Source organism: Acipenser ruthenus, chromosome 20 (genome assembly GCF_902713425.1).
Source record: "Acipenser ruthenus chromosome 20, fAciRut3.2 maternal haplotype, whole genome shotgun sequence".
Taxonomy (NCBI): domain Eukaryota; kingdom Metazoa; phylum Chordata; class Actinopteri; order Acipenseriformes; family Acipenseridae; genus Acipenser; species Acipenser ruthenus.
Window position 1 is genome coordinate 19770591 of NC_081208.1, and position 18086 is coordinate 19788676.

Genomic DNA, 18086 nt, shown 5'->3' on the forward strand with positions numbered 1-18086 from the left:
ATAAAACAAAAAGAGACTCATACACACGTTTATATTTTTTCAAAAACCCCTTAAACCAATGTTTGATCTAATGATCCACCAATGTTTAGATCAATTGAATAGACCACAGTGTCTGAAAGAGGTGAATAAAAAAACAAATTTGCATATGCATATATAGTAATTTTGGACTGAGCCAAGGCATCAAAGCAAGCTTCCCTCAGTTATGAAACACAACTTTGTAATAGGCCCATTCAACCGACCGTAAACAAAAGCAAATAAGAGACACCTTATAATGTTTCACTAAAAAGGAAGGTAGGTGGTTGTAAATTTCAAGGTAAGTGTTGTTTAGTCGTTCAAGGTTGTTTGGTGTGTGTGTGTGTGTGTGTGTGTGTGTGTGTGTGTGTGTGTGTGTGTCTCTTATTCACCACAGCTGGTGGGAGAGGCAAGGGCTTGAGAAGTAGGCCCTAGAGTTCCGGGCCATGCAGCTTGCAGATAGAGCAGCACTGAGATTCCTAGTATTCCTGTGTGTGACTGCCAGGAACTGATATCTCTCTCTCTGTCTCTCTCTCTCTCTCTCTCTCTCTCTGTCTCTCTCTCTCTCTCTCTCTCTCTCCAACAGCCATGGGCTATTGTGTGTAATTGGTCCTGCTGTGTCACTGCTGCCCTCTTTAGGACAAAGAATCTTAAAGAATATTCTGTAGACAGACATGCTGGGAAATTGGCTTTGAGCAATGGCTTTGAGCAATGTATCCTCTATATTTGCACAAGCTTAAAAATGTGAAGTTAAAACGAAAAACCCTCCACTAAGCTAGCATGTAAAATCAAATCAAAGACTTATGTTTTAACTAACTAAGTTACAACTTATGCAAAGCTGGCGCAACCAGGCCCAGGTATTTGTCCCAACTATGTTCCTAATTGTTTAATTGAACCATCTAAATCTCAGTCCTGGTCCCAAAGCTGTTAACTAATTTTACCTGTTAAACCTGGTGCAGAACAGCCCTCCAGGACCAGAGTTGCCTAGCCTTGCTCTATGGCTGTGTCCAAGGAAAGACCAGCTAAATCTTGGTAGTTTATTTCTTAGTTTCACAAATGTGAAACTGGATTTATGTGTTTGTGACCAGAGTTCTGGAACTGGTTCCCCAAAACAGCATTCCCCTGCTAAAAAACTAAAAATCAATTTGTATGTCAGGAAGGAAAGTAAGTCTTACCTGACCGTCTTGACCAACATGCACTTGGTGTATCTGCAGGTTACCCTAAAAAACAAAACCAGAAAAGTTACTTATACTTACTTATACAGAAAACACACAACATACTGCAAGATAATTTAATTCACTAGGGATGGCCTTCACCAGCAACTTCACATCTCATAGGATATCTTAGCATAATATTGCAGTTTTTTTATTATTTTTATACTACGGTCAGAAAGCAGAATAAGATTTTTTCTGACCTTTTATGAGACACCATTTTAATTATGGACTGAATAGTTTTGTAAGAAAATATTTGTAAGCTAGCTGTTATTTGTCAGATAGTTTGAGCTGTGGAGCAAGCCATTCATAGTTTGCGCTGTGCAAGAATTCGTCCATCAGTCTTTTAGAACTTTTAGTAACCCTGTTTACAGAAAGCAGGGTTGAAACTGCTGAGAACCCTTATCACTTCCCACCCAGGTAGCGCAGGTATAACTTGCTTGTAATTAGTGCCTGCTGCTGATAAGAGTTCCATAGGAGCACAGCTTAACTGGAATGCCTTTGCGCTACTATTAATCCTGTTCTAATTCCTTCCTCCCTGCTGATCAATCCTCTTTTTATCAGTGAATTATTCTGCACCCCTCTCGCGGTGCAGCACATCAAAGCTGCTGAACTACTAATGTATTCCAAGACTTGAAAACGCTCTCCTCGCGAGCCCAAGCCAAAACCAGACACAGCATTCCCCTAGGAAGGAACTAGAAGCCCCTGGAATTTACAGTAGAGAAAGTAATTAAACTCTATTTCACTCCCTTTGATTCCTGCAAACGGGATGGCAGGGTTCTATTCCCAGATTTTTAGACAGGGTGGATCGTCTTATTACTGTAGAGCTATTGTCTACTTCTATCATCTTGCTTTACTCAAAGATGACATACCGGTATGCAACGTCGTCATCAGTTAAGCCTTTTTTTTTAAAAGAAATTCTGGCTTTAAACTGCAGTAACAAATAAGGGCATTCCAAACCTAGTTGGACTGTGAGTCTGAAACTTTTCAGAAATATAAGAAGGCTGGAACAGCAGGTAAAACTTGAGTTCCACTGATTTCCATCCCAATACGCTTAAAATAATTGTAATATTTTCTGGTGAGCATACAGTATCATTCTCACATTAAAGTACATTTAGATTCAAATGAGCTTTTCCAGAGTAAAACTGAAGCTTCAAATTACATTTTTAAAGTTGTCGTTTTTTTTACTGTCCCGTTACCTTTTTTGCAATCAATCTGAGTGGCTTTTATTGCAATTACTCAACAAAAATCAGTTTTACTATTTGATATTTCCTGAATTGCGTGCTTTGAGTTAGGCACTGCTCTTTGGTTCTGCCTAAGATACATGTAACCCAAGCTAGATCAACCAGTGTTTTTACAGAAGTAAGAGCCTGCACCAGTTAAATAGGTGGCTCTGGCTCTTACTTTCAAGCCATTGTAATACAGTGCTCCCTCGTTGTCAGGTGTTCCTTTAAATAACCATGTGTGTCAATAAACCATCCATGGGAGAAAACATCAGCAGAATTAACAAACTGTCTTTCCAAAGAAGCCTTTTCTCACTTCAAAAAAGAGTATCAGAAGGGCCTCTGTCACTCCCAATCCTGAGGTAGTTAACACAAAGGGATACACAACAATTATCTTTTTTTTTTTGGCTCTTAAAAGCCTTTTTGTCTCCAATTTGGTTTCTGTTTAGATATCTGTAGACTGACAGTTTGTATGTACTACAAGCAAGCTGTACTGATATTGTTTATAGGTTGTTTATATATATAAACATTTATATATGAATTTGTGTACTGGCACAGATCAAGCCACGAGAAAGACAATGAACAATTACCATAACTGTGCTGCTGAAACAAATTAACTGTGAGCAGCTATAAATCGGTGTGTTTAAAACCTCAGCACATTTATTCAGCACTCCATCGCTCGATATGTTACCATTCATACTCAATTAACCATGTTGTAGGGGCTTACATTTTTCTTGTTTTATGCCAGGACCCAAATTCAACACTCATACAAGCTAGATAAGCCCCAGCATGTGTGGATACACCCCACTGTGTATTTCGGAAGCTGGACTTCAAAAAGCATGTTTCTCAGAAAGACACCACAGTTTCTGTGAAGTATAAAGGTTAACAGGCGCAATGCAGCTGTTAGCTGGACCCGCTTTCCTGACAGCTGGCTTAAGTGGAGGATGATTTGTGGTTTGACATAAATTGTCCTTCCAGGCTTCTCTACCTGCAGAAGGGGTTAAAGTTTAAATTTGAGCTGTAAAATCCCACACTGATACTTCCCAGACAAAAATGTTATTTATTTTTTTTTTTTTTATTATAGATTATCCTTTTGTTCAACGTTAGTGCCAATGCCCTAGAGCCAACAAAGATTGACTTCTCAGATGGGTGCATCACTTCATAAAGCAGAAGGTTTATCTACTGGGATCAGAGCAGTGGAAAAACTTGCGAAGCAGAGTTTAAATGAGGTGTAAAGGTGTGCTTAGTTTTGAATAAAATATTTACAGAATAAATAAGCTTCAAGTCAGACTAGACTAAATATATTTCTAAACATAGATTGTACATGTAATGGTACTAATTCTAAGCACATTCATTGCAGTTAGGGATTACAAAATGACTCATGTGATAGACCCAGTGATGTGGAATAAGATAAAATGGTCATAAAAGAAGGAATATTTTGTTAAAAGGCAAAACTTCATTGAGACCGGGGGCCCATGTATTCATATCAACAATAAATCACATTATTCAACATTCAAGAAGCATTTTGTGAACTACAGTAAAAGGAGCTAAATGTATTTTGGGCATTTGCTGATGTATTGCAATACATTATCTCTGTATCTAGTAAATTTAAAATAAAGAATTCTATGACAAGTGTTTAGACGAGAAGCCTTTCTCTATTTAATTGAAGACATTGAGAAAGACTAGTCAAAGTTCCTTGTAGTATTCTTAAATACAATACACTACCATTGAGTGCTTTAGTTATGGATGATAAACTCTGTATCACAGTAAGTACCATGTAAAGCAATATGTCAAATAATATACACTGTACAGAAAATATTTACACCTCCTGTCGCAGGTAGACATCTGAAAATGATTTGAAGCAAAATGCAAATACAGCATATGACCAATAAACCTAATACCAGCAGTGTGCCAAGGGAATTACAGAACCTTGGAATCTAGCAGTCTGACATTACAGACAGCTGTGAGAAACAGACAGATTTTATTTTGTGGTTGTCTGCTTGTGAATGTCTTTGAAGGACACCTTGACGTGTAAACTTGGAAGTCGGTTAGGTATTTAAATAAAAAAGCACTTGTATATAGTGAAATTACCTCTCGCAGCGGCATTAACTAAACAAAAAAAAAAAAAAAAAGAGCCGTTATCTTCATTTTACCTTGAGGACTTTGACTTATGACACATTGCCAAATAAAACTAGACAAGCATTTGTTACCTATTTAGAGGAACGCAAAACAAAACTAATAATACTTCACATCCACTTGAGATTTAACATAACTAATGAGTTTAATATCAGCAATTACGAGGCATTCATTTGTTCCACCAGCTGCTTTTTCTTCCTTCAGACAAGAAAGCGGTTTCGAAACGCTGACCAAATTTCATAAGCGAGACCTACGAATGCTTTTCAAACTAGAATAATTGAAAAGAAAACATTGTAATCAGCAGCACCCCCCAAAGCCAAATAGGTGAAATATTTCATTTTATTCACTTTAAATATTAAAGTTTTCATTTATAAACCAATCACTTAATAGCTGGTTACTAGAACAGCTATTTTAATGAGGCCTTTTTGAACTGTTGTTGAAAGATTCATACTCCAATGTTTTATATTGTTCCTTACACACATTTTTCACCCAGAGATTTCCATGTGATGAAAAATAAAAACGGGTTTATCATTTGTTCAAAGAAACAACATACTTGACTAGTAATAAGGAAGTCCATGGGTATTTTTGCAATTTAATTAATCTATAATTGTATTTTTTTCCCCCCACAATTTCTCAAATATGGCTTACTTGTATTCCTAGTGTGATAATTATTCATATTTTGGTGTGCAGATTACCTTTTATAGAGGACTGAATCAAAGGTGCAGACTGATGGACATTTTTGGCATTTGGTTTGTGGGTTTTTGGCATGGTGATCGCCTGAACTTTAAAACACGCAAGTTACATTTGGTTTAAATTTTAGATTTAAATCCTTCCACTTTACAAACAGTGAAAAGGACATAATCCACAGGTTTCCCGATAACGCATCCTCTTTACCAATGTGCTTTTCAGACAACTAATTCAAGATATTCTACCCTTCACTGTGATTTGTGTATACAGGCTGGCTGGACTCGTCCTCTCCTAGACTGAAGCACTGATATGTGTCTGTGTACAATGCCATTCTGGGAAACAGCTTATTTTAATGACTGGTTAACTCTCAGTAAGAGTGCTTATAAACCTTAGCATCTTTGCACCATTGATTATTTTGTCACAGAAAGCTGTTCTTGCTTTCCATGATGTTTTAATGGTTTTTGTGAACTTGCCAATAACAGCTTTGATGAAGTATCATTTTAAGTGGATGATGTTTGTGTGATATGTAATGTTCATTTTCTGTCTTCGTGGCCAGATCTTACTTGTTATAGAAAGTCAGTTCCAGATAAAATGTTCTTAGAACATTCATCTGCAAGACACTGTGCAAATTTCAAGCTTAAAACAACAGTATCACTCTACCCAGCTATTTCTACCATGCTATCTGAAGAAGGTGGAAGCTAAGGGTTGAAGCTAATTATTAAAATAGTGAATTTTTAGTTAATCAATTACTTTTATTCTTCATATATATATATATATATATATATATATATATATATATATATATATATATATAAAAACACAAGAGTATATGTGTGTGTGTGTGTGAGTGTGCATGAGCGCGTGTGTGAATAAAGTGCCCCCAGCTCACCTCACTGTCCTGTGTGATCTGGACTTGCTCCCCCTGTGGTACCTGGGCGATGTGCAGATGCCCCTGGGGAATCTACATGGAGAAAATGAGACAAACAGAGCATTAAAAGATCAGAAAAACTACTGTACTTACCATCCTAGACTTCGGTCACAATTCATGAAACCCCTCTAAACAGACATCAACAACAAAGTATGGTAAGAGATTGATCCACAAGCCAGGGTGCTGACTCTGCTCTATAAATCCAATTCATATTGCACTAACTGACCCTCCTGTACAGTCTATCAAGGTTTGGAGTGTGACTGGGAGAACTGGTAAAAGCAAAGAGTCAATTTGAGAAAGTATTTTAAATCCTGCAAGTAATCTGCAAGTAAGTTACAGTACATCTTATCCTGATGGAATAGTTCTAAAGTTAAAAAAACAACAACACTTTGTAATGCTTAATTGTATTATCTTTGTGATTTATAATTTCCATGGGATTATAGCTCTTATAATAATCTACACCTTACACATAATTTATTAACTTAGAAAATATGAATAATAATTCATAGCAAATCAACATAAATGCATTGTCTCTGCATAGTATACGATAAATTGCAAAATGATTATCACTTTTAAAAGGGGGTCACCAAACATGAGCACATTAAAATAAAAACAATTTATGACAGTTTAAATCTGAAAACATAAGTTTACAACCTTAACAGCTATTAAACACTATGGTATGCTGTTCTCCCCCCCCCCCCCCCCCCCCCACAGAACATTAAAAAGGCTTACAATATTATATTTTTCAGCTCCCACCTTGCAGTAGTTTAGGCAACTGTTTAAATTTTATAAGCTTATTACATTTAATGAAAATCTGGAAGCATTTTTTTATAATGGCATCTAAACTGGAAAGTCCACATTGTTCCATCCCACTATACCTCCTGTACTGTGAAAACTGGAGAATGTGGGAAATTCAAACTGTACATGGTCCCGCAACGTGTATTTCACTCAATAGCCTAAACCGTCCTGCCTGAGAAGTCGATAGTGGTTGAATACAGTTCACTTCGAGACAGAGTTTGGAGGTGTTTAGCCCAACAGTCCATTATCATCTCAAGCTTTTCACCTGTGTAGTCTTGTAGAATACGTTTATATGCAAGAAATATAACAAAGGTTGTTCTGGTGATACCTTTAAATTAATCAGCTGAATATGAATAAAGAATACACTGGCAAGGTCTTGAGGAGGACATTTAAAAAAAAAAAAAGTATGAGGCTGAACTGTAATTGGAACATTCTTTACCTTCAGTTTCCACTTCCCACCTAAACAACAGTCCTTTGTGGTCTTGAAACCGAGTGTATTTTACATGTATATTTACACAACTCTCAGCCAATCGGTGCACAGATTTCATTTATCACACAGCAAAAGCACAAATCCAACTCAAACAATGGAAATATGCCCCCACCCAAGCAGTTATACTGCTAGACGTGTAATTATAGCCATGCAGTTACACCGCGCAGCCCCCTGGGCAGCAGTGTGGAGTAGTGGTTAGGGCTCTGGACTCTTGACCGGAGGGTTGTGGGTTCAATCCCCAATGGGGGGAACTGCTGTTGTACCCTTGAGCAAGGTACTTTACCTAGATTGCTCCAGTAAAAACCCAACTGTATAAATGGGTAATTGTATGTAAAAATAATGTGATATCTGTATAATGTGATATCTTGTAACAACTGTAAGTCGCCCTGGATAAGGGCGTCTGCTAAGAAATAAATAATAATAATAATAATAATAATAATAATGCAATTTGTGACCTGGTTCAGCACATCTCAGCGTTGTCTCTAAAGCTCCCTACCCACCGCCTCAGTACTGTGCTGGACCAGCCCCCACTGAGCTCACATTATCTGCCCTTTCTAAAACTGCACAGATAGAAGGAACCGTACATTTTAATATCCAAAGTGTTACATGAATAAAATAATCAAGCCGTATCACCTGGTAACCTCAGCAATAATTATACGTTGTCTTTGGCTTGCAGTGTGTAAATATTCCCTCGGAAAGAAGCACCACTACTCTACTTGATTATTTCATATTCAGTTGACCCAAATAAAAAAATAACACACTTTATTGTACCTCTAAAGGATCTCAAATCCAGTTTGCAAGAAATTATTTGGTGGTCTCTACGTATCCCCCAGTGGCTATAAAACCAACACACAATTCAGCCCAGGGCAGAATGACTGTGAGGGGAAGCTCTCATATCGCCTGTGTGTGTGTGTGTTTGTGCCCGCCAGCAGTGACTGAAGCCAGAGCCATTGTCCCTCACTGTTTATTTCACTAAATTCACCAATATTTAAAATAGAACAAAAATAAATGCATTCAGACTATGAAAAGGGGCATCTGAGGTGCCTGTCTGTTTTATCAGCCTGAATGAAAGAGAAGTCATATTAAAGATTTCCGATCTGGAAATCCATCAAGGTCTACTTTCCATTTAAAAAAAATAAATACATTCTGCAGCAACGATTGTGAATTTCAAAGGAACAAAGCTCTGTATTTCAAACAGTTTCATTTCCTCTGGAAGGAAACAATCTATTTAAAGGAAGAGAAAACATACAGTGCGCATCAAACTGACTATAAGGATCGCATCAGCAGTGTCAGAGGGCACCCAGAGTGCAAACAGAGCCCTTTGCATTGCTTTCCTCTCGGGCCAAGTTCGCAGTGGTAATGCAGGACCATCTGCTGTTAAACAATCAGCACAAGGCACAGATGTGTCATGTCTAGTGCAGCTCATTTCAGACCCTTTTCCATTTGCTGCAAATGGTTCTAATGTAACCCACCACCACAGTCTACAGTAACACTGCAGATACAATAAAAATGACATTAAAAAGGGCATAGAACTGGTGTTTTACTGCTGGTACAAAGTCTATTAGCTTTCACAGATAATGTTACGGGATATGATGTGCTATAGAGCAATGAAACTTAGCAGGGAGTAAAAGCAGACCACAAAGAAACGGATGGTATAATGAGCGTACTGCATCATAGGGGTTGCCATTTGTTTCTAAAATGGCTTGCGCCCTTGCGATAACAATACCCAGAGTGGAATGCCATGAAGTGCTTGTCATTCCACCTAGTTCATCCCATAGATGCTCATCCCAGTCGACTGAGATCTGGAGATTGATAACTGAAGTCTGTCTCATGCTCCTTAAAGCAATCATGGATGATCTCAATGGATGGTGGTTTTCTCATTTTGAAAGGTCCACAAGGGTAGACATTGTTGGGTAGAAATGTCCAGCAACAATGTCCAGGGAAATATTTGGCCTTCCAGTGGAATCAAAGGAGCCAGTTTGGTTTGCAATGCAAATGGGTGAGTGCTTACAAGAAATAAGCAATGAGTTTTCTCAAAATATTGATTTAAGATACCTCTTGCTTTTGTTATGGCTCTTTTAGCCAAAAAGACTGGAGAGCAGCCACGGTTCGAAGTATAAAGTGAGAGTCATCAGTATCATGAAAAGTAGACATACAAGTGTGTAAAAAAAAAACCAAAAAACACTGACATACCCATGTATCCCCAGATTCTGTCATACCCATGTATCACTATTGGATAAGGAGTTCTCTAGACGCAAGTAATAAAGATGAACCTGCACTTACCACCTGCATCTGCCCATCCTCACCGATGCGGTGGATCTGGACTTGCTGTGTGTTGGACAGGGTGTAGTGCACGGTCTGCTGGCCGTCTGTGGGAGACGCGTCAGTACACTGCAATCCATCTGCAAAAACCAAGGGCCTCTGTTTGCATCAAATCGACCACAACTTCAAATCACACATACAGAGGTTACACTGTAAGGAACTGAGGCAAGCTGAAAACTCATCCTTATGGACAACCTTTCAACCAGTATTAAGATGAGATTAAATAACACATTGACCCGGATGGGCTATTTGTTGTAACCCTGATTTCCGCTATCAACTTCCTGAAAGGAGGCAGTCATCATTGATAAATGATTCTGTATCCCTTTAGAAAAATATAAACACCTTGCAGACCGTCATGGCTGCCCGTGGTGGTCATACACACTACTGACAGTGTTATGACAGTGTTATGACAGTGTTATGACAGTGTTATGACAGTGTTATGTCCCTGTGTCCCTGAATAACGACAAGTGCTTACAGTATCTTGTGCTTGTTTTTATTTTTAGAAGATCAAATAATTTAGTGACAGATTCCAATCTTTAACCTCATAACTGAACTCCAAGGTAAGAATGCTGGTTCATAAATAATGATTAGAGCATGTTTTGGTATAGTTCACTAATTGGTAGGATCTAGATCCAGAGAAAACAGAGAAGGGAAACGTCTGTCAAGATAATCATCTTAACCATATTGATGTTGGCACAGGAACAGGGTGCTTACCAGGCATCAGGGATTATTTCTATACTTGGTCAAACAAACAATGGCAGGCCTCAAAGTTCCACCCACCCAATCAAGTCCATTTGATGACTGCTTGTGAGCGATTGCGTTACATTATGTCAAGATGTGTACTTCAGAAAGGGTAAGCACAATAAGAAGAACCTTCCATTGCGGTGTGATGAACTGTACTATCTTTTCATGACCATCTCACCGCTTAGTGTATCATGACAATATATTTTCAAAGCATTTTCTCCAGTATTGGAGGGCTTTCTATGATGCCAAATGTGTTTAAAGTTGAATTACTTGGGAAATTAACAAGTCTCCTAGATTAAGAGTACGCACATACACACACACACGCACGCACACACACACACAAAGTTAAGCCTATTGGAGAAACACTGGTGTATGGAGGTGATAACCCCTTAACCAACTACTTCTTGCAAATCATGTTTTTTTTTTTTTTTGTAAAATGCTCTCACTTCAGTTCCAGTTGCCTGCCATAGCCATACATAATGTAGGCTAGATCAGCCAAAGGGTCTTTATGTTAGTATATTTTATTGCCATATATTATATTGTCATACTTTGACATGTTCAATAAACACTAACCCGTTTTTATCACTATACCCACTTTTAATGACGTATAATTGTTTCCACCTAAAAGTAATCCTTTTTGGTAGCTGTTTATAAACCATGTGGCAAATGTCAACTTGAAAATAAAAAGCTTGTATAACAAATCTCCCGCTCGCGTCTCCACTCACTGTACCTAAGCAGCAGCCCCTGCCTTCATGTCTAAAAGACGGATCTGTTCCTTAACAGCACTCTGTCAGCAGGCTTGAAAACCGATTGCTTTCCACCTCTGAGAAGTTAAGCTTTGATGGTGGCAGCAAGCTTTCAAAATCAGGTCGAAGTGGGCTTTTTTGTTATAGTTTATTTGAAGTCAACCCAAGGCACAGTGTGTGCTACAATGTAAAAGCTCCAGTCAATATCTGTTTTATTACACCTTAACCCTTTGCGGTCCATTGTCGGACTGGGTCCGACATTGCAATTATTCCTCACAGGTCCTTTGTCGGACTGGGTCCGACATCATTATAGCAACGCAATAAACGGGTGTTTAGTCGTTTTTTCTCCGGAAAAAGCCGAGAAAACCATTCAATTGCCGAGTGGTAGCGACAGGAGCCGAGACAAGTCGGAAAAAAAAAAAAAAAAAAAAAAAAAGGCGTATTTCATGAATAGTCATACATGGTATCAGGTATCAGATAATGGGCGTCCATAATAAACAAGCTGGCTAAGTGCGTCAGCGCACTGAGACTATCATGGATATTTGCAGAGCTTTTTTCAGATGTTATAGTAATAAAATAATGACTTTGATCGCATTATTGAGGAGTTTGGTGATAAAACGAGTGATCTGGAGATGATCGATCGGTATGTACGACTATTATTATTATTATTATTTATTTCTTACACAGCTGAACGCTATAGCAAACAAAAGGCTGGGGAGGGGCTGGAGATGCCTAGTGTGTGCTTTGTTGATATGCAGGGCCATTTAAACCCGTTTGACTGTGAAAAAAAATACTTTTAAACAGCGCGTATAAAATTAACTGCGCGTGTGAAAATTAATTATTCCTGGCGTGCCTGACGCGCGATTAATAAATGGACCGCAAAGGGTTAAAGAGTAAATCAGACCCACATCAGAGGGCAATAGTTATTTGCCACTTCTACAATTAATATTTTTGATCATGTGACAGTGCATGCGCCAATAGGCTAGTTGCAATCTTCTGGTTGCTGTGATTTGTAACACATGTAAGAAATTGAATAATTTTTTTGGATTCCACATTTAATGCATCACTCTTGTAAGACATTTACAGACTGCTTGTGAAATGTGCAACAGCAGGTACATGATGCATCTATTATGGGGGGTGGATAATCAGAAAGACCAAAAATGGTTAAAAAGCCTGCATCTTGAGGTGCTTTGCTACAATCTAAGCGGGAACACACAATATTGGCAGTTCAAAACACTTGAAATTGTCATAGGGACTGCAAGGCAATGCTTCAGTCCTGATCTGATTCAATCCATCCAGAGTCTCCTCATGATTACCAGATCCAGTCTGTCTGATGCAGTCTGATCCAGTCTGATCCAGGTAGGCGCAGCACGTGGGATGTGCAAAGCTGGCCTCCCAGTCTCCCTGTCCAATCTCATTAAGATCAAATATTGTGAGAACTTGAGAGATATTTGAAGTAAGGCCAGACGCATGCCTCTTAAGCTTTACTTCTCTGCAGTCTGCTGACTGACAGTTATGATCCTGTTAGATTTGACTGACAGCAGGATAAATCAAATTCTCCTATTTAAATAATACAAATAAAAAAGCTTGAAAAGTTATCTGGTACCGTTTAAGTCGTATGCAATAAAGAGTATTTATTTGAATCAGATGGGCTTTTTCGTTCTTAAAGCAGCCTGAACAAAATTTTAGACTGTTACAGGTCTTTATTTTTTTTAATTTATCTTAAATCAAGAGGACTAAAGATCAGTGGACGGCCTCACTTTTTCACTCTTAAGCTAATAGCCTCTTTTTAACCAACCAAACAAAACAGATTTGGTCAAGCCACTGAACCCTGGTGGCAACAAAGACCCAGTCTGGATAACCTTCACCAGAGACACATGGGATACACTGCAATAAGCAGGTACATTAACTTCACTATAGCTGCATGGCACATCCATTTCTGTTAATACACGTAACTGCAAGGACAATATGCTTAGTGCATATAGTAAATACCAGTGAATGTTAACTATGCAACTACAGTTAATGTAGCTATATTTGAAATGTATGCAACACATAACGTAGGCTGTCTGCAAAACAGTAAGAGCCAGTGCGACTCAGTACGCAGTGACTATGTATTGCTAGCTGTAGTGTTTAGATGATGCTGGCTCTTACTACCATAAAGACAATTTGGCTCGTGAACACAGGCTACATCAAACAGGGAATAATCAAAAATGTCAATGATAACCACTCAGAATGAATGTAAACATGAAAAGTTATTCATGATGGTAATTGAACTGTGAAAATGTCATTTGAAGCTACTTGCTCTTATACAAATACCCTCTTCTAATCAGCCGCTAACTATATGGTTTGGCAGTAGGAGACCTGGGTCAATTTCAATTTAAGGAGATCAATCACAAGCCCTCACCACGATGGAGCCCCCTCCCAGACCTCCTATCCCATCTGATTATGACACCCTCTCAAAGGATTCCAGACTCATTAGCCAGGCTGGGATTCACCTCCCATTTATTTACATTATACAGACTGTGGCAAATCAAAGCTGTGCTGGGGCCTAATGTAATTAAACACTGGATTAGACTGCAAATACCAAATGAGGGGTGCTTAATTGGAAGCGGAGTAAAAGCATGTTTAGAACAGAAGGTAGGAAGCGCTTTTTTACACAGTGTATGGAATAGCCTACCAGGTGAAGTCACATATTAAAAAGTCACATTTTAAAAAGGGGTGAAAGCTCTCCTTAGCTAGAATGACTATATATTTATATGTATTTGTTTATTAAATATAAGCCTGTTCTTAATCATCATTTACTGCTTGTGCTGCACACTGAAAATTTGGCATCGTTTTACTGCCCTTGTGAAACAGAACATTTGTTACAGATTTTACATAGTGTTTTCTATTACACATGCTGTTTTTGTTCTTGTTTTTTATGAATTTTTTTTTTTATGACCAGGGATGTTGGGAATTTTTTTTTATGTGGGAAAAGAGAAAGAAAAAGAAAACACAGATTTTTCCATCCTATTTGTTTTTTTTAAGTTTTCGGTAACAAAATTAATATAATCATCAACCCCAGTGAATTAGTCTTTAGTGTTACATAAACTGGCATGTCCAATATCACTTTTGGCTGTTTTCCTCTTGGTCGGGGAAGGACAGATGTTCATGTATTAATTTGTTTATTTTTAAATCCCTGATTTGCAGAATACTAGCACCCCTGGTCATTGCCTCTGCTGGCTGAGTGGCATGTGGCCATCCCTACCTGTGCTGGAGTAAGAGGAGGAGGCGGCGGGAGTGCGTCTGGAGAAGCTCTTCACTGCCAGGCTCTGCCCGCGCTGTTTCCTGCGCCAGGCCGTCCGACATTTAGAGTCAATGCTTTGCTTGATCCGGTACCAGTCCGACTCTGTGATGCCAAACTTGTAGAACAGGTGACCTGAAAACACAGCCAAACCCGTAGTTGAAGTTAACGCGCTGTATGTATGTGTGTGCGAGCAAAGCTAATGATAAAGAGGCAGCGAACACAGATCACTGCATTACCAAAAGCAGCATTAGCTAATTGAATGCAGCCAAGCAGGAAACAATGCAGATGCGGTGTCTTATGATTGAGCCCATGTAAGCAACAGAGTCCTAATGAAAAATACTATTAAAATTATAAATCACAAAAATGTATATTTTAAATCAAAAACTACTATTAAATACAAAAAAAAATGGTGCCGTGTGATCTATGAAAAATAATACGTACTAGAATTTTGACAAGCCTTAAGGATGATAATGGTTGATTTCATTTAGAAAAACTTTTCAAACTTGCTAGAGGCTAAATTGATGCTGACTTAACAGGTAGCACCTCCTTCACTCTGCCAGCAGGTGTCAATATATGGTGTTCTCATGGATAAAATAGTATAGCAGTGCCATAAACACTCACTAAGACCAAGGGGTCTTTATATTGGGTGAGAGGTTTCGTAGATGTGAATGCTATTCCTATTGCCAAAGGCTGAAATGATTATGCAAACCTATGGTGTTTTATAGTTGTACCACAGTAGAGCAGTATCATGGTGCTACACAATAGGAAGAATGTGGTTTAATTGCCATGGGGTCTACCACAACATCTTGTTACAAGTAACGTAACCAATAAATCTTAAGAGTTACAGGAAAAGACAGGACATGTATGACTCAAGCGTTGAAATAATTATACCAGTATGTCATTAAAACCCACATATTTTTTACAGTATAATGGCAAAATGCACTTACTTGTCAAGGATTTTAAATGTATATCTCCATACACACTAAAACAATGAGTCATATTGGGTGTATCACAGTACTTTTAATTGCACTGTGTAGTGAAATATATACTGAGCATCAAAAGAAACATATCACTTATATTTGAGCATCAAAAGAAACGTATCACTTATATTTGGATAAAATTCACTAGATGTTATCGAAAAATGACAAACTCTGTTTTAGAGCAGGTGCAGTGACTTTTTATTGTGCCGACTTAACAACTGACATCACGAAGATGCTGCAAAATGATCTGTCGATCTTGGGCAGGTGTTGTGACTCTTGGTCTCCCAGTTCATGGCCTGTCATTGACAGAGTGTGTCTGGTTATACCGTTAGCCTAGATGTTGTTAAGACTAATAAGATGTACGAAATTTCATTCAGATATAAACGATGCTAACATATTTCTTAAATTGTTTGGTAATGTTACCCATATTCTGTTCTAGTTAAATGAGTACAGTTTAAATACTGATTTAATTAAATTAAGCTTGTTGTATATAAATCAAGAAGCAGCAAAAAGCTAGAATATCAACTGAATTGCATTGTGGCAATTTAAAGCCAAAATGATTCTGGGGAAAAAAAAGAAAGAAATAAGAAAGAAAGAAATACTCCCAAAATAAAACCTTGAGCAGCTTTTTTTTCTCAAATTCTTCCTTTAATGAAGAGGTTTTGGTCAATTTTAATCTAAATCTTAAGGTTGCGAACAATATAATTCCTTACATGTTACCTGCACTTCCATTTTTACATGTGCAGTTTTAAACAAACATGTATTTTTATTTTTAAATGAGGATATCTGGTACTATACCAGGTTAAAGGTCAAAGTTTACTTACTTTCATGTACTGTAGTCAGTTACAGTTTCACTTCCTAGGTCATTTGCTATACTTCAGCACTGTCTTCGGAGTCTAAGCAAGTCAGTGGCTGTAAAGCACGTCAGTCATTAGGGGAAGTAGCTGATTGGTTAACGCAGGCAAAATAATATGTTAAAGGGGAGAAGACAATGTAATTCTCCAGGTGGAATGACCAAGGAAATCCAAGACTACTAAAAGTTTGCAATTCTAGACTAGGACCAGGTATTTAAAAATGTATGTTTGAGACTATATAGTAAATGGAAGTGCAGGGCAGGTAAGATTCATGTAATTATTTTGTTAGTAACTTTAACTTTCTCTGTATATTTAATGAACGTCTGCCTCCACTGCTTTAAATAGATGCAAATCAGGACAGATTTTGGTGGCTTTAGATATTTTCTCAGTGCTTAAAAAGCATGGGATTTTACACCTGTCCAGGTTCATGAGCTGAAGCAGGTTAGGCTTAACATAGAGAAACAGAAAAAAAAGTAGTTGTTCCGTCAAAACAGAAGCTAGAAATTGCTTTTTGTTTATTCCTTACTCTGGGCAAATAATTTCAATTTAGGGTAGCAAGTTTTACTTAGGGATGTACAACTGTCAAAAACGTTCTCCCTTGATATTTCACAAAGTTGGTTAATACATGGTTAGTCCATGTTGACTGTAAAATGTAAAACATACTGTATTTTACTGTATGAAGGCACTATATATTGCACAATTTAGAGGGAGCACTGTACATAGCTATAAAAACACAATGGTATAATATGTAATAATATAAGTCTATACGTGTCACTTGTTGTAAAACAGAAGTCATCTGTAGAGGGCCGTAAAGGAAAGCTGAGTTATGCAAACAGTATGAGAAAAAAATATATATTATTTTTAATAGGGGGCACACTACACATAAAATTACTATTAGCAAACTTTGATAATTCAGTGTTATTATAACCTTGCAGTAAGTTCTGTTCCTTACAAATACAAATTATTCTAAATATTTATTTTCTTTTGATCACAAACTCCATGCCAAGTCTTGCATATTAACTAAACACATTAGTTTTTAAGAAACAAAAAAAAAATGTATTTATCAAAACCCATCTACCCTGTTGAGTTTGGCCTGAAAAATGAGTTAACTCTGGACTGAGTTTGTTTTAGGACCACACAGCTCATGTGTGTGTGTCAGTCAGATGGAATTAAGAGTTCAAACTGTAACAGTGGCTTCTGAGAACCAGAAGCCATGGGCTGAGGTAATTTGTGTTTGACAATAAAGTAAAACTATTCTGATAAAGTGTGTCAAGGGATCAACACAACGTAGCCTTAATACTAGCCGTACTACTGTATTTCAAGGAAACAGCTGTCAAATAATTTTAAGAAGATGCAATTTATATGAGTTTTCTTTTATGCATGTTCTAATGTACTTCTTTATTTTTCTAATAAATACAATCTATATTGTAACACAGCAGGGAGGGGGTTAATCCTCCCTGCATGAAAAAAAAATGTGCGAATGTACAGTTGTGTTAATTGTTAATTATCCCCTGCACCTGGTAATTATTGTTAAATTAGAGCCAGGTGCAGGGTATAAAAGAAAAGCAGCCAGTCTGTTCAGGGCTGCTGTGTGTAAAGCCCGCTTGCGAGTGTGTGCAGGCGTACCACGAGAGTGAAGGTTTGTGAAAACTGTGTTTATTTTGTTTGG

General features: G+C 37.8%; 1 protein-coding gene across 2 annotated transcripts in view; it reads right to left on the reverse strand.

The window, feature by feature from the left end:
• LOC117425775 (protein BANP-like) overlaps positions 1 to 18086 on the reverse strand; it is a 111903-nt gene that overhangs the window by 60090 nt on the left and 33727 nt on the right. For both annotated transcript variants that reach the window (XM_034043031.3, XM_058993606.1), the window contains 4 exons: positions 14545 to 14715; positions 9769 to 9887; positions 6159 to 6230; positions 1188 to 1232 (listed from right to left, as the gene is read on the reverse strand). In XM_034043031.3, coding sequence (XP_033898922.1) covers positions 1188 to 1232; positions 6159 to 6230; positions 9769 to 9887; positions 14545 to 14715 — 407 coding nt within the window. The remainder of the gene's footprint in view (positions 1 to 1187; positions 1233 to 6158; positions 6231 to 9768; positions 9888 to 14544; positions 14716 to 18086) is intronic.